This window comes from Lithobates pipiens, unplaced genomic scaffold, assembly GCF_037356315.1.
Source record: "Lithobates pipiens isolate NorthernLeopardFrog02 unplaced genomic scaffold, aLitPip1_a1.2 Scaffold_18, whole genome shotgun sequence".
NCBI classification, from domain to species: Eukaryota; Metazoa; Chordata; class Amphibia; order Anura; family Ranidae; genus Lithobates; species Lithobates pipiens.
Window position 1 is genome coordinate 60,680,352 of NW_027507758.1, and position 27,596 is coordinate 60,707,947.

Below are 27,596 nucleotides of genomic sequence, written 5' to 3' on the forward strand. Positions count from 1 at the left end.
TGATGCATAATTGTACCAATATGACAATCTATACAGAACAAAGCGACTTACTCACTAACAAACTCAAGGATAAGGGCTATTCCGAATCATTGATCAAACAAGCTTACAATCAGTATTCACAAGACATTCCCACTAAAATAGATAAAGGTACATTTGACCAATCTGTTCGTTTTATCACCAGATTCCATTCTGATCACAAAAAATGGAAACAATTCTTAGACACTGGCCGATATTGATTGAGTATATACATCTCAAAACTATCCTCTCCAACCTCTCCAGAATCACATTCTGAAAAGCACCGAATATAAAAAATAAAATCGCGCCCAGCAAGCTCACATCTCGTCCTGTCAATTTGAAACCCCAGATATGCCTCATACCATTACAGGGTATGTTTCAATTTTAAAAAATGCTATGCAAGACCTGTCGTTTTGTACAACATGGCAAGAAACTATTTACTATCAAGGGCAAAACCTACAATATCAGTACATTTTATAACTGTTCATCTGATTATGTGGTGTATTCCCTCAGCTGCCCCTGTCATCAACTGTATGTAGGTTGTACTATCCGCCCCCTCCGACAGAGATTTGGCGAGCACCAGAGGAGGGTTGAGGAAGGCAACAATAAACAGAGTTGGAGTTCCTCGCCACTTCTCCCAAAATCGTGGTGAAAAATGGGTGTGTCAGGGGCTACTCCACAAATTGCCCCACGACAACAAGGATTGTTGTGGACTATCTCGGTACCCAGGGATTTAGATGGAGTAAATATAAAAATATAAATTTTTTGAAAAAGGCCAAAAATGAAGGACATTGGATACAACAATATATAAAATGGTTATTGCATATTGTTACAAGCAATACAAACAAAGAACAGATAAACCCCAGTGGTATATGGGAAGAAAAGAGGTAGGTCCAAACGTGATCCTCTACATGTTTCGTGACAGGGGTCACTTCTTCATGAGGAGTTGACCATAAACATCTATAGAGAAATAAAATCTTATAGTTATATAATCACAAATAATCGAAAAACAAAGAATACAATTTACATAAATACAAGTAATTAGATCATTTTGGAGTGTTGTAATCAGGCATGGCTTACCAATGGGAACCCAAGAAAGGGAGAAGGAAACATTGATCCAATTAAAGAGCTAACCCACCCAATAGATAGCATGTAGATAGTAAAACACCCAGGGATCAGGAAAGGCTCAGAAAACAACCGTGTATCAAGGAAGGACAGGTGGGCTATTGATACAAAACGGTATCCTGTGGTCAGGCGAGGCCAATAAGTAGGTCCCCCTGCAGCCGTTGGACTGAAAAAAAGAAATACAATAAATATGTGCAGAGAAGAGGACCGCCAGTCCACACCAGCAGCAGAGGCCACATAGCATAACACGAGGCAACGAGGCAGCAAAGAGTATCAAGCACCTACCCATTAATAGAAACATAGGCCTCACTATCCGCAATCAAACAAACCAGTCCTCCCTTTAAATATCTGTATTGAAGCATATCCCAGGGGGGCAGCCATCTGAATGGAGGCTGCCATAAGCATCCATTTAAAGAGCCTCCAACCAGGCCCAAGTCAATGCGCCAGCTGGTGCCAGCAGCTGACGCCACCAGGTCTGTCTCGCCCACAATGCGTGCGCAGATGAGCATGCACGTGACACTCACGAAAGGATAGCCACTGCGCGTGTGGCCACGAACACGCACGTGATCCTCACAGAAGACAATGCAAGGCCGTCATTAAGGGGAGGGCAATCCAGGGGTTGGAGGCCCTCCTCCTAATGAAGAGATGCACGTTCGACGCTAGGGGGAGTGTAACGCCTCAGGCCGCTGTAGATCCCATGGCAAAGCATGCCTGAAAAAAAGTTTAATCAAAGGACATCAATTGAAAAAAGCAATTGGCGACGCAATGTGTGCCAAAGATGCGGGCGCAGCAGGAATTTCATCTCAGTCTATGCCCAAGGCACACATGTGCCAAACAGTTACAACATGCTGTTAATGATAAAAAACAATTTGTCTGCAGTCATAATCTCACCACAAAGGATCACACACAATTATAGGTGGATCCGAAAATTTAAATGAAGGATTTTTTGGAATATATGCTTAACCCAATTGACAGTCAACACTCATCATGGTTGTCAAAAGTATAGGTGGGGGAGGTGAAGGGGGGAAGGGGGAAGAAATGGTAAAGGGGACACAGAAAGGATGAGAAAAATGAAAATAGATTGTAAAACAAAAAGCAAATGACAAAAACAAATAGCAAAAAACAACAAAAAACAAAAAGCAAGGGCCCGAGAGAACATAGGCAGGGATCAGGAAAAGGTGGAATCAAAAAACAAGTCTTTCATAGAAAAGGTTTATATGAGATGGCTTCATTGAGGCCCGGTGGTGTGAGGGCGTTGAGTCGCCTGATCCAGATAGTTTCACATCTCACGTTCGCGCGGTCCCAGTTGCCCCCCCCCCCCCCCCCAAGGGTTTTCGGGAACAACTTTCAACTTCCAGGACCAGGAATTTGACAACTTCAGGTTGAAATCTGTGATGTAAGCCTATATGGTGGCCCACCATGGTAAGTTTACCGTTGAAAGAATGGTATAAATGGTCTCCCAATCTTTGTCTTAATTCTCTAATGGTCTTGCCTACATAAAACGCATTGCAGGCACAGACCATTAGGTAAACAACTCATGTCATGTCAAGTCATGCCACAATTGGGATGTTGGGGGGGAGAAATAGTTTCCCCATTGGGAAGAATGAAAGTTGTCCTTGGATCCAGGAATTTCCAATGGGGAAACTCCCCCCCCCCCCCAACATTCCTATATGCGATTCTTTGCAGTGTGATTTGAGCCCATCCTTTTGCAAGGCTCAATTTGCACTGCATCGCGTGAAAAAGGTGCAGACATCTTTTTTTTGTCACACAGTAATCAGATCTCATGTGTGTTTACATCCATGCAATCTGATTCTTGCAATCGCACTGCCTGTTTCGGGGTTTCTTTAATTTAACATTGACACCGGTGGCAGGTCGCATGAACGGAGTGCGATTTCAATGTAGTGGGGGAAATGCTCAGGGTTTGCTGTGTTTCCCGCACCGCATATATGTAAACAGGGACAAAGGGTGGGTCGTGAAAATGCCAATAAAATGCTTATGTTTACAACTAACCCGTCCACCCAACCGCAAGTGTAAACTAAGCCTTAGACCTCTTTTACACTTGCTGTGCTCTCTGAAGAGCGATCTACATATGCATTGTTTTTCAGAGAGCATTTGACAGGTGGTGAGGAGGCGTTGTATCACCTCCTGCCTTGACCCCCTATAAGTGCTGTACTACTGCTCCACGAGCAATGCATGCAGCTGTGGGCTAGTTGCTGTGTGACCACATTTTGAATGGGTCGCACTCAGCTGGTGGTAGTGCGGCAGCATGCGTAAACCCCTGGCAGCTGCCTTTCCAGTTGAAGAGGGGGGTATGGGGGTTGAAAGGCGGTAAAAATGCAGCTCAACTTTGGGGTTTTACTGCTTCCAGCCACAAGCCTTAGCATTTGCATACACTGTAATAAAATCGATTCTGCAATTCCTCTGCTGAGAATGTTTTGGTTACATAAAGGAGTGAAAAAATTTCCTTGTAACTTCTATGAGTAGAGAGCACAATAAAAATAAATGATGAAAAGTGTTCTGCTCTAGGTACAGAAAAACCCCAAAATGTTGTGAATGAGCTCCTCTATAAAGTCTGGTCCAGAGAGTGAGATCTGCTGGTGTACGGCTGTGCCGGGGCAGACCAATGACTCATTATATACTATAACTGTATATACTCATAAATACTAACCATTTCCTGTACAACAAGCAACGTAACACTCTGACTCTGATTTACCGAAAACCCGAACAAAATGATTATGGCCTCAGGAAGGGACACCACCTATGTACCAACAGCTAAAATCGTGATCACATTCACTTATATGGCAGGGATGTCAGAAAGAAACTCTGGGCAATATGTAAAGTGGTTTGACTATTAAAGTAAATGTACATTCTATTTGGATGAGACATCTATTTTTTTTTTTTCTACGAGCCCACGCGAGGTGTGGTGCACAAAAACGAAACACCAAAAGTGAACAAAAAAAAATGCATGTAAATACACACAAAAAAGTTTACGTATGCTGCGTGCACACGATCGAATTGTCCGGTGGACCTAGTCCGCCGGATCACAGTACGCCGGACAATTCGATCGTGTGTGGGCTCCAGCGGACTTTTTCATCGTAAAGTCCGGCAGACTTAGAAAGTAGTTTTGACTCAAAATTTGTCTGCCGGACTTGGCTTTCGGCGGACAATACGTTCCTCAGTGTGCTAGTCCAGCGGACTAAGAATGACGCATGCTCTGAAAAAAGTACGAGAAGGAAGTTATTGGCTACTGGCTATTGAACTTCCTTTTTCTAGTCCCGTCGTATGTGCTATACGTCATTGCGTTAGAAATCGCCAGACTTTCGGAGCGTCCGTGTGTGGCCAAGTCCGTTCCTTATAAAGTCCGGCGGATTGTTTGCCGGACCAATTCCGCCGGACAATTCGCTCATGTGTACACGGCATTAGAGTGTGTCTATTCCTTCAAGCAGGATCCTTCCCTGACCCCCTCGGATGCAACACTCCTGACAGGTGTAGCACACCCCATGACGCTGAATAGGGATCCCCCCACCTTGCACTGCCAGGCACACCGAATTTCCACAGGCACACTTGAGTCAGTGAACAGTCCAGTACTTTGTTTTTCTATTTTTATTTAAGGGGATAAAACTTGACTTCAACAACAACTCTTCATGGACAACTTTTCTATGCACAGTCTATATTCACTCCACTACTTCCTCCAGCACACTGGCTTGCAGAAATCCTAGCTGGCACATCGATAGTTAATCTGCCAAAAAGGCAACAATCAGATCTTGTAGCAAAAGCCCTTTACAGGCAGGGACTTTGGCCCCCTTGGGTTGTGTAGCAAATACAGTGTCCAGATTACATCCCTGTCTCTACTGATCCCAGCACCACCTCTTCAGGCACCGTCAGCCCGCCTGCCTACAGCTACCCCTTTCACTAGCCCACCTGGCTAGTTCTCCACAGTCCTCCCAGACTGACACCATAGTCCTCCTAGACTGTGGCACTCACCAGCCATCCAGCTAACTTATCCCTGTATATATCTAGGATGTGCTGACTCTCTCCCGCTGTCCTCACACCTGCTCCCATGCATCAAAGACAGGACTCTTCTGTGTGTTGTAAGAGGATCCCCCCAGACTAGGAGTCACCCTCAAGGGCCACTGACAGCCTTCTCAGCACTTCATCTCCAGCTTCCACCCGACTGCCAATGCTGGCATGGCCCCCAGAGTATTTAAGAGGTACTCACCGTCTGCAAACCCACTTACTGGGTATTGGCTGGGCCCTCATCAATACTCCAGGCAGCTTCTCCTAACCTCCCTTCCATTCTTCTGGAAGCTTCTCCGATGTTTCAGCAAGTAGGGTGAGGTACCAGTGGTGCTGTGTGATGAGTTAACCAGCTTCCCTGAGTCACTCACCCTGACCCATATTCAACCCCGCCTGGCTCTCAACCAGGCTAAAATTTACTTACACTAAACACTAAATATTTACACATATTACTCTACACTAGAGGGTGCTACATGGGGATAGGGCACACTCAGGACCACCAAGCCAAAAAGCCCAGTGGACCCTATTCCTCATGATCAACAAGTTTTAGGTGAGGGTCTTTCCCCAAGAGAGAACCCCCCCCCCCCCAAAGGCAGAAGAGGAAGGAACCTGATGGCCAAACATCCTCCCACTAGATTTATAGGTGGGCCCAAAGACCCACACTCTTCATCCTGAGTGAAAGAAAAACACATAAATAGGTGCAGGGTGATGCATATTGGGAGGAAATGAAAAATATGAAAAGTGCATTGGATAGGCGTTGTGGGCCGATAATGAAAAATTGCACAAGTCTTGGCCAAAAGGTCCAGCCCATGAGGCGTAGTGCAGAAGAAAAGCAAGAGGTGTTGTGGCCTAGTGCAGTCACCGTGGGCTCTCTGTCTTTCAAGCCCCTACAAGGTAGCACAGTCAAATCATTAGGGAATTACTCCCATACTCCATCTCACCCAGTGAGTGCCTGGTTTCTGTTTGTTATGGGAAGATCTCTGGAGACCCCATCATACCAGCATGGTTACGATACAGCCAGCCATAAAGTCTGAATGATGACAGAGAACCCCTACTGAACACTGATAAATACAGATACTACACTTGATCTTAGACAAAAGGCTGACACATCATGGGTGACACATAATTTGCTAAAGCACTGTGTACCATAAACAATTGCAATTCACCACGGATTCATTGTTTTTTACTTATTCAACATTATGGAGAACCCATCAGTAAAATGTGATACCATCATTTGGTATGGCATTTGTGATAGCCAGGGCAGGCAGAAAAATAAATACTGGTGGGAGGGGGTGGGCAGGAGGGAAAGCTGCCTCGGGCACACATTATACACAGGGCAGTAAAACCCATTCTACTGCATGCATTAACAGTGGGTGAAGGGGCACATAGTTCCGCATCCTCACCCTAGGTGCTAGACAAGCCTGTCCCGATAATGCTGGTGACGGAGAAATGGGAAGTCACCATGCAAATTCAAATGCCGACAACCATGCACAAATTAAATTATTTGTTTTGGATGGTCTTTATTTTCATGCTGGAAATATTCTGCTCCCTACCTCTTCTTTACACAAAGGTGTAACGACTTTACATTTTTTTTTATACAGAGGAAGAGCTTCCTGTACAGTACAGAAGTCGTACTCTGCCGGCTCTGTGTTCGTCTTTCCACCGCTCATCTTTGATCTCTTCTGTAGTTTAACCACAGAGCACATTGGTCAGGTAGCCTCCCATGTCAACAGGAAACTATTAGTAAGCTCAGACTTGTTCCAATATTATGGGCTGGATAGTTTACAGTGAAGGGGGGAAAATTCTCTATTTACCTCCATAGCACAGACATGTGGGTGTAAACGAACTTATGGTGGAACCAACCGCAGTCAAATATATGAAACGTGTCATTTAGCTAAGTTATGTATTTAAGAAAAAGGAAACTTGTCATGGAAATGTGGAAGCTGCCATTGCTCGCATGTCATGTGAAAATTGCTATCAGGTATGCAATGCAAGCACCGAGAGGAGCCTGCACATACCTGCCCCAGTGCTAGGTCATTATGGAGCTCCCTCTGGTGCACTTTATTGTATTTACACAGCTTGCCCATGCTCTCTCACCTACTAAACATTCCTATTGGCTAGTGAACATGGATAGTTGTAGAGGCACACTTATGCCCCGTACACACGATCGGACATTGATCGGACATTCCGACAACAAAATCCATGCATTTTTTCCGGTGGATGTTGGCTCAAACTTGTCTTGCATACACACGGTCACACAAAGTTGGTCGGAAATTGCGAACGTCAAGAACGCGGTGACGTACAACAAGCCGAGAACAATGAAGTTCAATAGTCAGTGCAGTTCTTCTGCTTGATTCCGAGCATGCATGGAACTTTGTGCGCTGGAATTGTGTACACACAATCGGAATTTCTGACAACGGATTCTGTTGTCGGAAAATTTGAGAACCAGATCTCAAATTTTGTGCGATGAAAATTCCGATGGAAAATGTCCTATGGGGCCTACACAGAGTTGGAATTTCCGACAAATAAATTCCGACCGTGTGTACGGGGCATTAGTATAGTGGTTCACCACACTTGAGTTTATTATTTAGGAAGTTTATTGAAATTGACAGTTCACAGTAAAGCCAACACATTTTGGGTTGTAATGTCAGCAATGATAGGGCCCTTTAGGTGCTGTCACATGGTGGAGAACCAGCATGTGCTGGTTCTCCCCCTAAAGGGCCATATCATAATTGACTCTTAGTTCCAGGTTAGTCCGGACCACATACATCATCACAGTCCTGATGAAGGGGGAGTCACTTCCCAGAAAGGCGTTGGAGTTATTCATCACCTGTAAATTGTAATGTCAATAAACTTGTTAAATAACCTCAAGTGTGATGGACCTCTATGCCGAGCACGACTCTACACTTATATCTTGTGGAGGGCCCTTCCATTGTTATCAGAGAGGCATCAACCGACACATATATGCAAATTGGATGTTGGTTTCCCTGCATTCCAATTTGTATTACAGGAGAGTGTGACCTCTCAATGAAGTCGGTTCACACAACTCCGGGGTCGGACGCGGTCTGCACTGGAAAAGGGTCCTGTGTGTCTTCTGGTCTGTTTCAGGTCTGAATTCAGGCAAAAATTCAGACCTGAAACAGAGAAACGGGGGCACACTGGACCCCCTGCTGTGAGCTATGGCCGCAGCTAGTGTGACCCCGGCCTAACAGGGCTAACCTACACCATACTGTACCTTCAATGGCTACAAACCCCCCTTGAAGGACAACACAGCCCAGGCCACCTCCAGTGATACCGGACCTTACACTGGTCTAGCACTGTAATACACACCAAACATTGTATTGTCCAGTGAGGCAGCCCATCATAGTGATGGCCAGATAAATTGTAATATGTGTGTTTAATAGGATTGTTCAGACGATATGTTTTGTTTTATTCTGAATGGCACTCCAACATACATGCATTGTGTTTTGGGGTGCCATTCTGCATGAAAACACATAGTAATACACTGATACATAAAATAGCACGGGTCAAATTTTAGGGCATCTGCTGTGCAGTTATTTAAGGCCGACTTAACAAAATGTGCAATTATCACAAGATAATGGACCGCACAGGTGCTTTTTTCAAAATCAAGCAGTCTGACATCTCTTCTGATCCATTTCATTTTACTGTTCCAGTGAATCTTCCAAGTGATCACCAGTGTCCCCTGTGTTCCTGTGATCCCATGCATTTCATTCTCCTGTGCCCCTTTTTGACTCTGTGCACTCCAACCTGCACCCTGTGCTCCTGTAACCCCATGCACTCCATCCTGTTTCCTGTGTGCCCTCATACACTCAGTCTGTATCCAGTGTTCCAGAGTGACGCCCAGAGCACTCCAGCACTGCTAAAGACTCTTGTCCTTGAAGTCTGCTGTCCCTCCAGCTCCTGGGATCCCAGAACCCCAGTGCTGTATGAGACTCTCTCTAGGTGTATCTGTGCTTGGTCCTCTGTAGCTACCTGGGAGCCACCAGATGCAAAAAAATCACCCCTTCAGGTGAAGACTCAGCAGCTCCTTAGACCTTGTGCTTCAGCCCTTCTTTCAGCTCTGAAGCAGGTGTTTTAAGTTCTCTTCCTTCTATGTCACTGGGTATTCCGCCCGCTGATAAGTCAGTACAGCCAGCCCCCCTGTACTGGGCCCAGGCCCCATCAGTTCAAAAGCGGGGTCCCAGGCACCTGTTGAGCAGGAGGGCTGGATGTACTCTCTTATTGCAGACACCAATCCTCTTTTGTCTCCAGGACAGGACTTAGGGTGGTGGGGGCCCCTGGGCTTGAGTCACTTTCGGGCCCTACCTTCTATACATCACCGTATTTATCGGCGTATAACACGTGCTGGCGTATAACACGCACCCCAAGTTTAGGAGGGAATTTTAAGGAAAAACTTATATTTAAATGCCCATCAATGCAGCCTTATCAGTGTCCATCTGCAGCCTTGCCCATCCATCTGCAGTAGGGATGATCTTCGAGTTCGAGTCGAACATTGCCTGTTTGCCTGTTCGGCAAACTGAACAATTTGGCTTGTTCGCGGTAAATTCGAAAAGCCGCGGAACACCCTGTACAAGTCTATGGGAAAAATCTAAAGTGCTAATTTTAAAGGCTAATATGCAAGTTATTGTCCTAAAAAGTGTTTGGGGACCTGGGTCCTGCCCCAGGGGACATGTATCAATGCAAAAAAAGTTTTAAAAACAACAGTTTTTTCGGTAGCAGTGATTTTAATAATGCTTAAAGTGAAACAATAAAAGTGTAATATTCCTTTAAATGTTGTACCTGGGGGGTGTCTATAGTATGCCTGTGAAGGGGCGCATGTTTCCCATGCTTAGAACTGTCCCTGCACAAAGTGTCATTTCTGCAGGAAAAAGTCATTTAAAATCACTCGCGGCTATATTGAATTGTCGGCTCCCCATAATACCGAGAACAGTCATTGAAAGTCATTGATAAAAAAAATTAAAATAAAAAATAAAAGCGTGGGGTTCCCCCAAATTCAATTACCAGGCCCTTCAGGTCTGGTATGAATATTAAGGGGAACTGCACGCCAAATTTAAAAAAAAATGGCGTGGAGTTCCCCCTAAAAATCCATACCAGACCCTTTATCCGAGCACGCAACCTGGCAGGCCGCAGGAAAAGAAGGGGGGGATGAGAGAGCACCCCCTCCTTCCTGAACCGTACCAGGCCACATGCCCTCAACATTGGGAGGATGCTTTGGGGGTCTGTGACCCCATGTTGAGGACAAGGGCCTCATCCCCACATCCCCACAACCCTGGCCGGTCGTTGTGGGGGTCTGCGGGCGGGGGGCTTATCAGAATCTGGAAGCTCCCTTTAACAAGGGGACCCCCAGATCCCGCCCCCCCCCCCCCCCGTTTGAGAGCTGGATATAAAATTTCCGACAACATGATCCAAAGTCTGATCGTTTGTAGAGAATTCCGATCGGACAAAGTGCCACGCATGCTCAGATCAAATTAAGAGACCAAAGCTATTGGCTACTAGCCTGAACGTAGTCCCGTCATAATGAACGAACGTCATCACGCTCCGAAGGATCGGATTTTCCGACAACTTTGTCCGACCGTGTGTATGCAACACTAGTTTCGAACAAAATCCATCGGAAAAAATCCGACGGATTTTGTGGTCAGAATTTCTGACCGTGTGTACAAGGGCTAAGAGTGTCTACACTCCGGACGAATGAGCACAGGAGGAAACTTTGGACAGCAGCATTGTCAGTCTGGAGGGAGGGGAGTGTTAGATGTACTAGCAGATTTAAATACAGTAACGTGTGAAAATCTTTTATACATGTCCTTAGGACCTTATATTTTTACATTCGTGGAAATGTACAATGTGACATGTTGTTTTGTTTTAAATAAAGATTATATTAAAAATAAATAAATACAGTAATAAATTGAAGTCAAACTCCAGTTAACACTTTATAAACAGTTACAGAAAACAGTTGCTTGTGTGAAAAGATTTTACATAAGTAAATAAAAGATGATCATTGTAAACACCCCTGTCAGTTGTAAATGGTTTGTCTCAACCCTCACTGCAACATTTGCAGGACAGCTTGTTCTGTTGAAAAATGACAGACTAGATCATTAGGTGAAAATAGAAGAAAGAAATCATAAAAAGGAAACTAATGCAGCCATCACATCTAAGAAATGGTAAGCTGCAATATAATAAATGTGTGTTTTTGGCTTTAACACTGCTTTACCCTTTGCAATGTGTTTGCTCTACATAATGATGGCCTAGGCTATAAGAAGATTGCCAAGACCCTGAAACTGAGCTGCAGCATGGTGGCCAAGACCATACAGCGGTTTAAAAGGACAGGTTCCACTCAGAACAGGCCTCGCCATGGTCGTCCAAAGAATTTGAGTGCACGTGCTCAGCATCATATCCAGAGGTTGTCTTTGGGAAATAGACATATGAGTGCTGCCAGCATTGCTGCAGAGGTTGAAGGAGTGAGCCTGTCAGTACTCAGCCCATACGCCGCACATTGCATCAAATTGGTCTGCATGGCTGTTGTCTCAGAAGGAAGCCTCTTCTTGTACTCAACTTCTTTGGTCGACCATGGAGAGGCCTGTTCTGAGTGGAATCTGTCCTTTTAAACTGCTGTATGGTCTTGGCCACCGTGCTGCAGGAAACCTCTTCTAAAGATGATGCCTAAGAAAGCCTGAAAACAGTTTGCTGAAGACAAGCAGACCAAGGGCATGGATCACTGTGTTCTGTGGTCTAATGAGACCAAGATAAACTTATTTGGTTCAGATGGAGTACAAAGACAAGTGTGTCTTGCCTACAGTCAAGCATGGTGGTGGGAGTGTCATGGTCTGGGGCTTTATGAGTGCTGCCGACACTGGGGAGCTACAGTTCATTGAGGGAACCATGAATGCCAACATGTACTGTGACATACTGAAGCAGAGCATGATCCCCTCCCTTCAGAGACTGGGCCGCAGGGCAGTATTCCAACATGATAACAAACGCACCTCCAAGACAACCAACCATGAATGTCAACATGTACTGTGACATACTGAAGCAGAGCATGATCCCCTCCCTTCAGAGACTGGGCTGCAGGGCAGTATTCCAACATGATAAAAAACGCACCTCCAAGACAACCATTACCTTCCTAAAGAAGCTGAAGGTAAAGGTGATGGACTGGCATGTCTCCAGACCTAAACCCTATTGAGCATCTGTGGGGCATCCTCAAAGGGAAGGTTGAGGAGTGCAAGGTCTCTAACATCTACCAGCTCCGTGAACTCCATGCCCAAGAGGGTTAAGGCAGTGCTGGAAAATAATGGCGGCCACACAAAATATTAACACTTTGGGACCAATTTGGACACTTAGGGGTGTACTCAATTTTGTTGCCAGCGGTTTAGACATTAATGGCTGTGTGTTGAGTTATTTTGAGGGGACAGCAAATTCACACTGTTATATAAGCTGTACATTCACTACTTTGTGTCATAAGTGTCATTTCTTCAGTGTTGTCACATGAAAAGATATAATACATTTTTTAGAAAAAATGTGAGTGGTGTACTCACTTTTGTGAGATACTGTATATCTAATAAACCATTTGATTTTTTATTGATCTTAGGTTATTGTATGTTACTGGCCTTGGAATGTACAGTACACATTGTTTGACATTTGATGATATTTTCTGATTAGTATTGTCACACTTGTGTCTTTTTTCTATTCTGTCAGTACAGCTGCGGCATGGCTTGTGAAGATAAGACCATACACCCCCAGGAGCTGGGCCGTCAGAACTCCAATACTGGACTCTCTCTAGACTTCGAGCCCCAGCAGGAGTACACATTCGTGGACAAGTTACAAGATCGATACAAGTGTGCAAACTGCCACCAGGTTCTGCACAATCCTCACCAAACAGGATGTGGTCACCGATTCTGTGAGAGTTGTGTACTGAGGAACAAGTGAGTTTTATCTACAATCTTCTCCAGTTTTCTGTTCGGTTACAGTTACAATCCTTATGAGTCAGTGTGAAATACAGAAAATCTATTTTTACATTTGGAGAGCTGTGACAGGACGTTTCCACACTATCCACCCCAAAGACCAGACCAATAGATGATCCTCATGTGTATGGACTTCATTAGATATCCCTAGCTGATTGTTCTGAAGAAAATGGTGATATACTGAATATTTTTTGGGGGGGTGGGGGTGTCCATTATTATTTCCTCAGAATGAGGATGTCCACTTGACCCTCCCCTGTAGATATAAACATGCGTATTGAGTTGATCTCTGTAGAGCAGCCTTTCACAACCAGGATTCTGTAGAACATTAGGGTCCCTTGAGAAATGTATGCCTCTTAGACATAGGAGTGCGCACAGGGTGTGCCTGGGCACACCGTAATCACCCTGTCTACACAGATTCCCACTGCTGCTCGGGCCCCTGTGTTCCCCCTTAGCGCTTACAGCTTCCCTCCTCTCCTCATCCGCTGGCTGCTGCGGGGAATGTTTCAAGATGGAGAGCATGGGAAGGGGTCGGTAAATATGTCATTTTACCAGCCCCTTCCTTTTCTAAATGAAAGTACCGTAGAATGTAGATACCGTTTCATGAATGGAGCCCGTTGTGCCATATAGGACTATACTTTGTAAACCTCAGAACCCCGTTCAGTTTTGTTCCAGATTTTATGATTGTGTTTATATGTCGAGAATTGCTTATTGGGTTTCCCAAATGCCTGAGATTATGTGCAACACTTTAGCAGCCATCTCCCTTTCAGTCACTCCTCTGTCCAGGGCAGTGTTGCCAACCTACTAGATTGAAATTTACTGGCATGAAACACAAAATTTACTGGCACAGCCAAGTTTTTACTGGCATTTTACAAAAGTTACAAAACGACATCTTTAAGCGCAAATTTCAGTATTTAGGCTACAGGCAAGTACACTAAGCAAATAGCAATGTGATTTAAGGTAGATATTAAGGTAAAAAAAACATATTTCTGCTATTTTCGATATAATAACGGTGGATTATAAAGTCCATCAGTTTTTGTCATCTATGTCCAACTGGAGAGATTTCCCCTTCACTTCTGTACCATAAGCACCACAGAAAGTGAGGGGAAATCCCTGGTAGCTACTAGGATCACCAGAATTTATGTCCCCAATTCTGAAGACCTCCTGCTTCCATCACCTGTCACCAACACCTGCTGTCACCATCATACCCTGCCACCATCACCCCCTGCCTCCATCACCTGTCATCAACACCTCCTGTCACCATCACCCTCTGCCTCCATCACCTGTCACCAAAAGCTCCTGTCATCATCACCCCCTGCCTCCATCACCTACTGCCACCATCACCCTCCATCACCTCCTGTCATCATCACATCGTGCCACCAACACCTCCTGCCTCCATCACCACCTGCCTCCATAACCTGTCACCATCCCCTCCTTCCACCATAACCTGTCACCATCACCACCATCACCCCCTGCCTCCATCACCTCCTGTCACCATCACCCCGTGCCTCCATCACCCCGTGCCTCCATCACCCCCTGCCTCCATCACCCCCTGCCTCCATCACCCCCTGCCTCCATCACCCCCTGCCACCATCACCCCGTGCCACCATCACCCCCTGCCACCATCACCCTGTGCCACCATCACCGCCTGCCACCAGAGTCCTGACTCAGGCTCTCTCTCTGTTTTTGAGACTGAGAGTAAGCGTCCCGAGTCTGACCAACATTTTTGGCTGCCTTGTTGTTGTGGGCTGGCTTTAGCACTGCAGTCACCACCAGGCTCAGTCAGCCTCAGCCAGGCAGGGGTCAGTTGCACCAGTCCGGTCCAAGTCTGTGCGTCTCCGACTCCCACACGCTCCAACGTCTGCTCTGTCCATTCCACCACAAGGTACCTCCGTCCACACGCTCGCCTCCTGACATTTTATAGGCTGGCGGCGGTGTGGTGGGAAAAAATGTGCTGACACGTCATTGGTTGCGCGGCTGGTGGGCTGAGCAGAGGCAGCAGTAGGACTCTTCTCAGGAGGATTGTATCTTCTCTGCGATTCCCGGAACTGCGCATGCGCAGTGCTGACCCGAGCCGGTCACCACCATTTTTACTGGCACTTTTCTCCTGCTACGGGCTTTTACGGGCAGGAGAAAGGTGCCCTTATTTTACGAGCTGCCCAAAAATCAACGGACGGTTGGCAACACTGGCCCAGGGTCATTAGTATTCACAAGAATAAACAGAAGTTCATGTGTCAGAAATGTAAAATAATTAAATTAAATAATATTTTTTGATATGTAGGATGCAAGTGTGGTACTGCCTGATACTTTGGTACATAAGGTGCTGGTTTGAATTATTTTATCATTAGGGATTAGGTTAAGCCTATGGTTAGGAGGGCATATCTTAACTATCTATGATTGATTTAAATCGACTGTTAAATAAAAATGGTCAAAAATTGCCACCTGCAAAGAAGATATTTAAAGCTTATCCCTGTGCCAGCACTGCAAATTGCTGATGTATTGCTTACAGCTTGGGAAGTGACTATTAACCACTTTAGCTCCAGAAAGGTTTAAAGGTTTACCCCCCTTCCTGACCAGGCAATTTTTTGCGATACAGCACTGCGTTACTTTTACTGGCAATAGCGCCGTCATGCAACACTGTACCCAAATAAAATGTATGTCTCTCCCACAAAAAGAGCTTTCTTTTGGTGGTATTTCATCCCCTCTGTGTTTTTTTTTTTTTTGTGGTATAGACAAAAAAAGACCATCAATTTTGAAAAAAAAAAACATTATTTTTACTTTCCACTATAAAATATATCCAATAAAAACATGTAAAAAATCAAATTTCCTCATAAATTTAGGCCAATATGTATTCGGCTATATATTTTTGTTAAAAAAAATCCCAATAAGCGTATATTGATTAGTTCGCGCAAAAGTTATAGCGTCTACAAACTCTGATACTTTTATTTTTGTTACTAGTAATGGTGGCAATCAGTGACTTATAGCCAGACTGCAATATTGTGGCGGACAAATCGGACACCTAACTGACACTTTTTGGGGACCAGTGACATTATTACAGTGATCAGTGCTAAAAATATGCACTGTCACTGTACTAAGGACACTGGCAGGAAGGGGTTAACATCAGGGACGATCAAAGGGTTAAACGTAAGCCTAGGGAGTGTTTTCTAACTGTGGGAGAGCAGCTTTCACTGCATGAAGACATGGATCAGTGTTTCTGCTTCACAGGGACACGCGATCTATGTCTTCTGTAATCACAGACTGTCATATTCTGCCTGAGTTCCGAACAATCGGTCGGTCCCGGCGAACATCGAGTCCGTGGGACCTGCTGATTGGCTCCCGCTGTGTGAAATCACAGTGGGAGTGAGCCAAAATTATTGGTGGGGGTGGTTAACACCATGTTTTACCGCACCAGGTGACACCAATCCTAGTGACGCCACTGGACTAAATTCCATATTATTATTATTATTATTATTATTATTATCTAATTAGTTGTGATTAATTAATGCAAAATATAATAGTAACATCCTTTCTTGTTTTTCTGCCGCAGTGAATGCTATATCTTATCACAGTGTCCTATCGACAAAGAAGACCTTAAACCCCAAGAGGTATGGTTGTCTGTAAGATTACTACGGCTGTGAGCCCTGCTTTTTAAGTGATGTCACTTAAAGTGGAGGGCCACCCTAAAAAAAAAAAAAAACAACATTAATATTCTTAAAAATGTAAAAAAAAAAAACATTTGAAAAAAAACATTTTTTTTACCTGTCGCTAGGCAGTCTTCCTAATCTGCCTCTTCCTACTCCGCAGTGATCTTTGGTCTTCTCTCCTCCTCGCTTTGTCTTCTGGGTAATGGGGCGCACGGTGTTCTGGGAACTGTGTGTTTCCTAACACATCGCTTTCACAAAGCACTGCATGACTCGCGCATGCGCAGTAGGAATTGGGCAGTGAAGCTTCACTGCAGTGGAACCAAGACTGCAAGCTGGGGTTTAGAGGATTGCTATGCTGCTGAGGCTTCTCCCAAGCAAGGGAGTCATGAAGGATTTGAAGTGCGGATCCCCAACACTTGAGCCTCATAGCACTTACTGCATGCATCATCTCAAGTGTGCAAGGCAGTCACTGAAGGGTACAGACTGCAGAATTTTATTTTATTTATTCCACAAAAAGTTTATGGAGGAAAAAATTACAAGCATAAATAAAACAAGAACAGTGGCTATACAGAGATGAACGCAAGACATAGGGGGTTATTTACCAAAGCTGGAGAGTGCAAAATCTGGTGCAGCTATGCACAGAAACCAATCAGCTTCCAGGTTTTATTGTCAAAGCTTAACTAAACAAGCTGAATTTAGAAGCTGATTGGCTACCATGCACAGCTGCACCAGATTTTGCACTTACCGGGGTTAGTAAATCCACCCCATAGTATATCAACAGGCAAAGCCAAACGCGGAATACATGTATAGTCAGAAAACGAGTGAATGTGCGTAGAACTTTTTTTGAAAGAATCTCTTGTATGACAGCACAACATTGTCTCGTATCACCCTAGAAACTTTAGGCAATTTCATATTAAGATTTTAAGGCTGAACTTCAGGCAGCTATACAATATGTATATTAACACAATTATTAATACATCATTAAATGTATTTTTTAAATCAAGCAGCGCAAGTATCTGAATTTAACATTTTATTTTCGCCTCTTGCAATCTGTGTACAGCAGAGCAAAGACTGTGAGAAGGAGAAGCAGCACAAAGGACAAGTAACATGCTAATAGCTAATAAGAGTGATAGAGAGATGAACGAATCACTGTGCTGCTATTGATTGACTGCCCAGTCACAGGTTAGTTAGAGTATTTGACAGTTTGGGCTCAAAGAAAGTGGGTTGAATGATGCAGGCCAAAATTCAACATTGAAGACTGAGGACACCCAGGCAGAAAATAATTACTGCAGTGGATAGCTTTAATTTGAAGAGTTGTCGCAGAAGCTGCTATTTTTGCTACTTTTTAATTTACCTTTTTTTTTTTTATTTGAAGTTTTACTTTAACAGAGCTGAGAAATGCAGCAGCTCTACACAGGTATAGCAATGTTTTGCATCAACCCCCCCCCCCCACTTTCCCATGTGGTCCTTTAGACCCCCTACCAGTTCTATACAGATCAGACTATCAATTAATGAAACTTTAAGAGAAGGCCGGGTTTGGGCTGTGCACTGCATATGGAGTAATGGAGCTCTTGCTTATTATGGGATAAGCCTCCCTGCTTCCATATATTGTGTGCCTGTAGAGCACATTGATAGGAGAATATAACAGGACTCTAAATAGAGAAACAGCAGTGATTGCAAAACTACTAGTTATGTTTGAGGTGTGGGATGTGAGAATGGTACAACCTGGTACTTTGGTGCAGGAGAAGTTAAATATGGTTTGATGGAGTTATCTTAGAATTAGGTTTAGGTTAAAGCAGATCTTCGTCCTCAAATCCATTATCCCTTCTCTCCGCCCCTCCTTCAGTCCTCTGTAGGAACAGCCGTGTTTTTTTTTGTTTTTTTTGTTTCTTATTTATCTTTTTCTTTTACTAAATTGTCCGTTCCCCCAGACCCAGATTTGTCTAGGCAAATTACATGCACTGTCCTACCTTTCTTTGCCTCCTGGCACATCACATGGGTGGCACAGTGGTGTAGTGGGTAGCACTCTTGCCTAGCAGTAAAAAGGGTCGCTGGTTTGATTCCCAACCACGACACTACCTGCCTGGAGTTTGCATGTTCTGCCTGTGTGGGTTTCCTCCGGGTACTGCACACTCCAAAGACATGCAGGTAGGTTAATTGGCTTCTGTCCAAAATTGGCCCTAGTATATGAATGGGGACCTTGGATTGTGGGCTCCTTGAGTGTAGGGACTGATGTGAGTGTGTAATGTACAGGGATAGGGACAATTGTAGACACTCACTCAGGTTGAACTGGATGGACTGGTGTCTTTATTCAAACTTACTAACTATGTAACTATGTCTGTAATATATCCTATTTGGTAAAAGAGAGGGGCAAGTTCAGCGGCATGCCACTGGAAGGTGCAAAAATATATTAGCGTAACTGAAGGGCAGGTTAGCCAAATCTACAGCCAATAACTTACACCACAATAAGGCTACGTCCCATTACACTAGTCCACACAGTATCACTAAAGCCTCATACACACGATAGGACTTTGTACAAACTTTCCCTTGGATTTTTGTACAAAGGGCGTCGGCTCTGAACTTGTATTGCATACACACAGCAGGACTTTTTCAGCCAACTTTCACCAAATCACATGGTTTTTCTGCTCTTTACCGCCACCTTTGGTCAACTTCTGTATTGTTGTCTGATCTTTTGCATTGGTTCTGAGCATGTGTGTTTGTACTTTGTACAAAAGTCCTATTGTTTTCTGTACACACGATCAGACTTTGCTCCATCGGACTTTTGTTGCCAGAAAGTTTGTCCGTTTGCACAGCCAACAAAAGTCTGATGAAAACCAAAAAAGTTTGTCCGATGGAGCGTACACGCGGTCGGATGTTGCTCCAAAACAGCTAATTTGCATGTTTGTTGTCAAAAAGTCTGATCGTGTGTATGGGCCTTAAGAGTCCATTCACACAGGAGCAACTTTGGATTCGACTTGAAGTCGTCCCAAGTTGCCTCAAGTCGAGCAACATGATAAAATCAATGTAAGTGAATGAGAGCCGTCTTAATGCACACTACTGAAGTCACTCCGACTTCAGAAAAGGTTCCTATCCGACTTCTAGGCAACTTGTACCCATTGAATAGAAGTTGCCTCCAAGTCTGATCACCTGTCTTAAAGCGGTTGTAAACCCGCTGATGTGTTTTTTTTTCCTACCTGCAAAGGAAAAGGCATAATGAGCTAGTATGCACCGCATACTAGCTCATTATGAAATACTTACATTAGAACGAAGCCCTGACATTTGGTCCGATCCACGCCAAGGGAGCTGACATGTTCCCTCTGTGTTTCTTCCGGGTATCGCGGCTCCGGCACTGTGAGTGGCCGGAGCCGCGATATCGTCACTCCCGCGCATGGGAGCGGGAGATTTCTTCCTGGCAGGGTTTGTCGTCTGCTGGGCTTTCAGCCGGGAATCCCCTGTGCGCATGCGCCGCTGCAGTCAACAGCGCATTGCGAGGGGAATATCTCCTAAACCGTACAGGTTTAGGAGATATTTTTTTTACCTACAGGTAAGCCTTATTATAGGCTTTCCTGTAGGTAAAAGTCCCAAAAAGGACTATACAACCACTTTAACTGAAGCAACTTTCCAGCAAGTAAAAATAGTTTTCTAGGCAAACCCCATCCCTCCCACAGAGCTGATTATTATGTGATTGGCCACTGGTAAAGTCCCCCGTCCTGAAAGCAACTTCAAGTGGCCTTGTAAGTTGCTTCAAGTTGTGCTGTGATTCATACTCAAGTCATGTCCAAGTTGCCTCCCAAAGTCTCGCTGGAAGTCGTGTTGCCCCTGTGTGAATGGACTATTAGAATAGCATCAACTGTGAACACATGAATGGCATAAAAGAAGCCTCATTGTAATAGCTAGCGAAATAGCTACTCGATCAATGTTCCATGTACCTCCACTCCTTAGTGGGTGGGGGTACAGGGCTGGCTTTCATTGGGGCCCTTCTGTAAGGTGGTGCACGTGTAGTTGTCTCCTTTAAGAGTATAAAAACAGATTGCTAGTTGGCTGCTAAACAAGTAGCAGTCTCTAATGGCAGTAACTGCATGTATGCAAAGATTGAACATGGCAGTCCCTCTCCCCACTCCTGACGTGCAACAAGTCTAGTCCCATGTGCTCGGTGGTCTGTTGTCCCAGTACTTTCAGTCCTCACAATCAGGTCCTCCCGATTCTTCTGCCAGTTTGCTGAAGCGTAGAGCCCCTGAGCAACATTAAATCTTTTTAAGCTGTCAGCAGATTGACCTCTACATTTTTGGCACAGTGCCAAAAAAAAGAGAGTAACTTAGCATGTGTAAAGTAGGATGAGGCTGTTTATTAATAAAGAATAGGCACTTACTGTATTTTTATTTTAATATAGCTATAGCTTCAAAAGGGTCCTGCATACATTGATCTAGCAGGACTTCATTTTCCGACTAAAGTTTCACTTTAAGTAAACGAAATATCATTCAGTTCACATCCACTCTGAGTAAATCGGTATATGGAAGGAATGTTGAGCAGTTCAGATACACCCTGTTGTAGAACAATAAAAGCACTAATGATGTTCCTGTTTTTTTTTTCTTTCAGATATTCAAAGACAATTGCTGTAAAAGAGAAGTCCTGAACTTACTGGTTTTCTGCAGAAATGCCCCTGATTGTGATGCGAAAGTGATGCTAGGGAGGTTCCAGGTAGAGAATAGGTTTTTATCCTTTTTTATATAGATCGTTCTCCATGATCCCACTGTATGTAGAAATGCAGCCACCCTCTCTTGCTCTGTCACAAGATGGACTATTAACTATGGGATTTGAAGAGTGCATAGAGCAGTGCACATAACTGCAACAAATGTTCACTGCTTGTTCCAAACAGAGGTAAGGGGGGAAAGGAGAGGTTCGGGAGCTCACAGGGGACATTACAGCAATGAGCTCAGGCGTGTTCAGACTTGAGTTCAAACCCCCCCTGAGCTATCCCACTATAAGCTGCCACACGTGTACCCACTTGAGTGCCAGGAGATTTTACCCCCTTCATGACCAAAGCATTTTTTGCTATTCGGCACTGCCTTACTTTAACTGGTAATTGCAACACTGTACCCACATGAAATGAAATCATTTTTTTTCCACACAAATAGAGCTTTCTTTTTGTGGTATTTGATTACCACTGGATTTATTTATTTTTTTATTATATAAACAAAAAAGATACATTTTGACCAAAATGTATTCTGCTACATGCCTATGGTAAAAAAAATCCCAATAACTGTATATTATTTGGTGGTTGTGCATCTACAAACGATAATATATATATATATAATACTGACATTTTTATTTATTTTTTGTTTTTATACTAGTATTGGCGTTGATCAGTGACTTATAATGGGGCGGGCAATCTGACACTGATTGGGAACTGACATCAACAGTGATACTAATACAGCGATTAGTGCTAGATATATACACTGTTACTGTACTAATGACACTGGCTGGGAAGGGGTTTAACATCTCAGGTGATCAAGGGGTTAAATGTGTGCCTAAGAATAACTGAAGACAAATACATTTTCACTTAAAGTGATATAAAAACGTAATTTTTTTCATACTAAACATGTTATACTTGTTATACTTACCTGCTCTGTGTAATGGTTTTGCACAGAGTTGCTCCAATCCTCCTCTTTTTAGGTCCGCTGCCAGTGCTCTGGGCTCCTCCCCCCTGCCGAGTGCCCCCATAACAAGCGGCTATGGGGGCACTCATGCATGCTCAATCCCCAACCCCACTCTGCGTGTCCATAAGACACACAGAATGGGGCTTGGCCCCGCTTCCGCTCCCTCCTCACTTTCTGTTATTGACAGCCAATAGCTCCCGCTGCCGTGTCTCAGCCAAGGAGGAGGCAGAGAGCCAGGAAAGCAGCCACACTCATGCACATTGCTGGATCGGGATTGGGTAAGTATAAGTGAAGGTTGGGGGGGGGGGGGAGCTGCATACTGAAGGTTTTTTACCTTGATGTACAGAAAATGATGTCCTCCTAGATCACCTCAGGCTGGCCCCTGTTTTAGGAATAGCAATATAAAACAGTAAAAATAAGTGCCTATACCTTTTAAAATTCAGTAATACATGATCTCACCCTGCTCTGCGCATGCTCAGTTGCTCTCCATTTTGAGGCATCTTTGCGCACTAACGAATATGTAGAGGCCAATCTGCTGACTGCCTTAAAGCAGAATTAAACACCCCTATACTTTACAGGAAGCTGCTTCTGTTTGATCTGCAACTGCCATGATGCTGCACATGTAATCAGTTATGACTTCAGCCATTTGATGGTTTTACAGTTTGATTGAGGAAACAAGCAAATGTGACAGTTAACAAGCCTGGAATTCCAAGGATGTAACTTTTTTGAAACTGTTAAATCAATGGGTTCAATTCCGCTTTACGATTTACTACTGTTTTGGGGGCTCTGGGCTTCAGCAAAATGGCAGCCTACAGCAAGACGAAACAGGAACCTTGCTGAAGGCAATTTACAGGACACATATATTTTGGTAGCATAATTAATAATGTGGAATGCATTTTCCTTGCTAAAGAACATTATTTTTTATCAAGTTGTTATGGGTAAAGTTCCACTTTAAGGTAAAAAAAACACTTCAAGCTTGTAATACGTGAAGCAAATTTCAGCAAGTTCCCAATGATCCGGTCAATATTCTCTCTGCCCGTGACCCTCTCGCCACCTTCTCACCCAACACCCTTTGATTAAAAAATTGAAGGAGCAGAGGGGTAAATTGTCAGCTGAGCTGCACCTGCATCCAATCAAATGCAGGCACTGTTCAGATATTCTGACAGCCAGTGATGACAGCTGTCAAAATACAATTGCTGCAGTGGGAGTTTCATCCCTTTGAGCTGTTTAGAGTGTATGGAGGAATCTGCTAGTTTTTTTTTTTTTTTTTCAGCCCACAATCTGGGTATGCCCAGCATTTAGAGTTTACCCACCCACTGAAGTACCCCAGTAACTGACTTCAATCTGTTATTCTCCTACAGGATCATCTCACCCAGTGCTCCTATGAAGTGGTTCTATGCAGTAACAAAGGATGTCACGACAAAGTCTGCAGAAAAGACCTGGAACACCATTTATTGACACAGTGCAAGCTAAGAGACGAGGCGTGCCAATACTGCAGCAAAAGCATGACATCGATTGACCTACAGGTAATATGAGGACTTCCTCTATATTATCACATGCAGAGAAACTCAAAAAGATTAAAGTGGATGTAAACCCTTACATATATCCAGTGATGTGAACAGCCTCAGATGATGCACAGGAATAAAACAAATCTCCCTACATATGTTTTACATATACATATTACATGTATATCTGCGGTCTTCAGCTTGCTATATTCTTTAGCAAGTGAACATCATGTTAGAATTTGTTCTTCCTGTTTCAGCTGTGGGAGTAGAGTCCTGGTATACACTGTGTGACAGCTGATTGGAGGAAAGGAACCCCCCCCACCCTCCACATAGGCAGAGGAACGAAGATACAGTACTTGCAGAGCTGTGCTGTGAATAGACAAGCTCTCTGCTAATCTATTTCTAGCACCCTCCCTGACACAAATTTTCAGCTGCTTTTATCTCCTCTGTCTGAGAACTTGTCAGAAGTTATGCTGATAACAGAAGAACGGAGCAGCAGAAAATCACGGGAATTAGTGCTTTGGAGAGAGATAAGTAAACACTACAGATATATGTGCCCAGGTCAAATTTAACGAATCTGGTTTACATCCCCTTTATTAAAGTAGTTCTAAAGGCTGAAAGTTTTTTTTTTTTGTGTCTAGTTCCCCTCCCAGCCCCCCTAATACTTACCTGAGCCCAATATCGATCCAGCAATGTGAACAAGAGCAGCTGCTCTCCCGGTTCTCTCACCTTTCATTGGCTCAGACACAGCAGCGGGAGCCATTGGCTCCCTCTGCTGCCAATCACAGCCAGGAAGCAGGGGGCGGGTCTCAACCCCACTCTTTGTGTCAATGGAAGCGAGCATGCATGAGTTACCCCATAGCATGTCGCTTTCTATGGGGGCACTCAGCAGGGGGGAGAAACCCAGAGCACCGGCGGGGGATCTGAGAAGAGGAGGACTGGGGCAGCTCTGTGCAAAACCATAGCACAGAGCAGCAAAGTATAACATTTTTCTTTTCTTTTTTTTCCTTTTGGTATCTCTTTAAATTGATCAATAAAACCTAATTCAAGCCAATCTTTTGTTTTTCTTATGGATGGAATGAGGAAAGTGTATCTAAACGCAAAATCAAAAATGTAATATGTTGCAGCTAACTAGTCCATGGTGTGGTGGCTGCTATCATTTTTGTTTTTCAAGCATCTTTTGCTTTTTTTCACCAGGTAATCCTGCAAAAACACACTTCTTGTTCCTTGGTGGCTATGCTCACTCTTCCACTGTATCTATGGAGGGAGCCATGGTTGTTACCCTAGGCTTGTCTTCTGATATTAACTACAAACATTTCCATATCTATTCATCTTTATTCATACCCGGGGGGGCAGCGCAATTGGCAGATTAGAGATGGTAGCTAGGAAAGTAGATATTCTTCAGTGCAGCTCACAGGAAGTGAAAGGACAAAGCATTTCTGGCAAGTTCAACTGGTATTTGCTGAAAATGTTTTTAGTTTGGAAAAAAATAAAACGAATGCAACCATGACATCTAAGGACCGTAAGCTGCAAAACATTGCATTTTTGTTTTTGGGTTTAGTTATCATTTAAACCCTGTGATGCATACCTGTTTTTTCCACCACTTCCTGACCTGGTAACGTTTTGTGTATCAGGAAGTCAAAGAATTCCCCCCAGTGGGGTCACTACAGCTTTTATGAATGAAATAGGATCTATGAATAGAGGGGTGGACCTTTAATTTATCTGCCTATCCTCCATTAATGATCCTGTTTCATAGATAAAAGCTGTAGTAACGTCTTGTGTGAATGGAGGAGGTGGCCAGAAAGGACGGTTAAAGTCATGGACACTTGATGAAAGCCTGTCACAGGTCTGTTGTCTCTGGTAACCCCCCGCACACCAGAAGATTACAACGGCGGAGGGGGGGATCAGTGGAGAGTTCACCGAATGCAGAATCCAGCAGCACATTTGAGATTAAAATGTTTGTTTTACAAATACAGTGCCTTGCGAAAGTATTCGGCCCCCTTGAACTTTTCAACCTTTTGCCACATTTCAGGCTTCAAACATTAAGATATAAAATTTTTATTTTTTGTGAAGAATCACCAACAAGTGGGACACAATTGTGAAGTGGAACAAAATCTATTGGATTTTTGAAACTTTTTTAACTAATAAAAAAATGAAAAGTGGGGAGTGCAAAATTATTCGGCCCCCTTGTGTTAATACTTTGTAGAGCCATCTTTTGCTGCGATTACAGCTGCAAGTCGCTTGGGGTATGTCTCTATCAGTTTTGCACATCAAGTGACTGAAATTCTTGCCCATTCTTCCTTGCAAAACAGCTGGAGCTCAGTGAGGTTGGATGGAGAGCGTTTGTAAACAGCAGTTTTCAGCTCTTTCCACAGATTCTCGATTGGATTCAGGTCTGGACTTTGACTTGGCCATTCTAACACCCGGATACGTTTATTTGTGAACCATTCCTTTGTAGATTTTGCTGTATGTTTGGGATCATTGTCTTGTTGGAAGATAAATCTCCGTCCCAGTTTCAGGTCTTTTGCAGACTCCACGGGTTTTTATCCAGAATGGTCCTGTATTTGGCTGCATCCATCTTCCCCTCAATTTTAACCTTCTTCCCTGTCCCTGCTGAAGAATAGCAGGCCCAAACCATGATGCTGCCACCACCATGTTTGACAGTGGGGATGGTGTGTTGCTTTTATGCCAAACATATCGTTTTGCATTGTGGGCAAAAAGTTCGATTTTGGTTTCATCTGACCAGAGCACCTTCTTCCACATGTTTGGTGTGTCTCCCAGGTGGCTTGTGGCAAACTTTAGACGAGACTTTTTATGGATATCTTTGAGAAACGGCTTTCTTCTTGCCACTCTTCCATAAAGGCCAGATTTGTGCAGTGTACGACTGATTGTTGTCCTATGGACAGACTCTCCCACCTCAGCTGTAGTTCTCTGCAGTTCATCCAGAGTGATCATGGGCCTCTTGGCTGCATCTCTGATCAGTCTTCTCCTTGTCTGAGCTGAAAGTTTAGAGGGACGGCCAGGTCTTGGTAGATTTGCAGTGGTCTGATACTCCTTCCATTTCAAAATGATCGCTTGCACAGTGCTCCTTGGGATGTTTAAAGCTTGGGAAATCTTTTTGTATCGAAATCCGGCTTTAAACTTCTCCACAACAGTATTACGGACCTGCCTGGTGTGTTCCTTGGTCTTCATGATGCTCTCCGCGCTTTCAACAGAACCCTGAGACTATCACAGAGCAGGTGCATTTATTCAGAGACTTGATTACACACAGGTGGATTCTATTTATCACCATCAGTCATTTAGGACAACATTGGATCATTCAGAGATCCTCGCTGAACTTCTGGAGTGAGTTTGCTGCACTGAATGTAAAGGGGCCGAATAATTTTGCACACACCACTTTTCAGTTTTTTATTTGCTAAAAAAAGTTTAAGTTATCCAATAGATTTTGTTCCACTTCACAATTGTGTCCCACTTGTTGGTGATTCTTCACAAAAAATAAAAATTTTATATCTTTATGTTTGAAGCCTGAAATGTGGCAAAAGGTTGAAAAGTTCAAGGGGGCCAAATACTTTCGCAAGGCACTGTATATGTTATACACTGTATATCTATAATACAGGGTCCACAAAGCACTCTAGGGTTTCTAAAAAGATAGCAGGAGCC

At 43.9% G+C, this 27,596-nt stretch overlaps 1 protein-coding gene across 2 annotated transcripts in view; it reads left to right on the forward strand.

Annotated features, from left to right (window-relative positions):
• TRAF5 (TNF receptor associated factor 5) overlaps window positions 1-27,596 on the forward strand; it is a 70,165-nt gene that overhangs the window by 22,681 nt on the left and 19,888 nt on the right. The window contains exons 2-5 of one of the 2 annotated variants that reach the window (XM_077485729.1): window positions 12,868-13,094; window positions 16,678-16,735; window positions 21,371-21,472; window positions 23,793-23,957. In XM_077485729.1, coding sequence (XP_077341855.1) covers window positions 12,868-13,094; window positions 16,678-16,735; window positions 21,371-21,472; window positions 23,793-23,957 — 552 coding nt within the window. The remainder of the gene's footprint in view (window positions 1-12,867; window positions 13,095-16,677; window positions 16,736-21,370; window positions 21,473-23,792; window positions 23,958-27,596) is intronic. The other variant, XM_077485730.1, reaches the window with a different exon arrangement.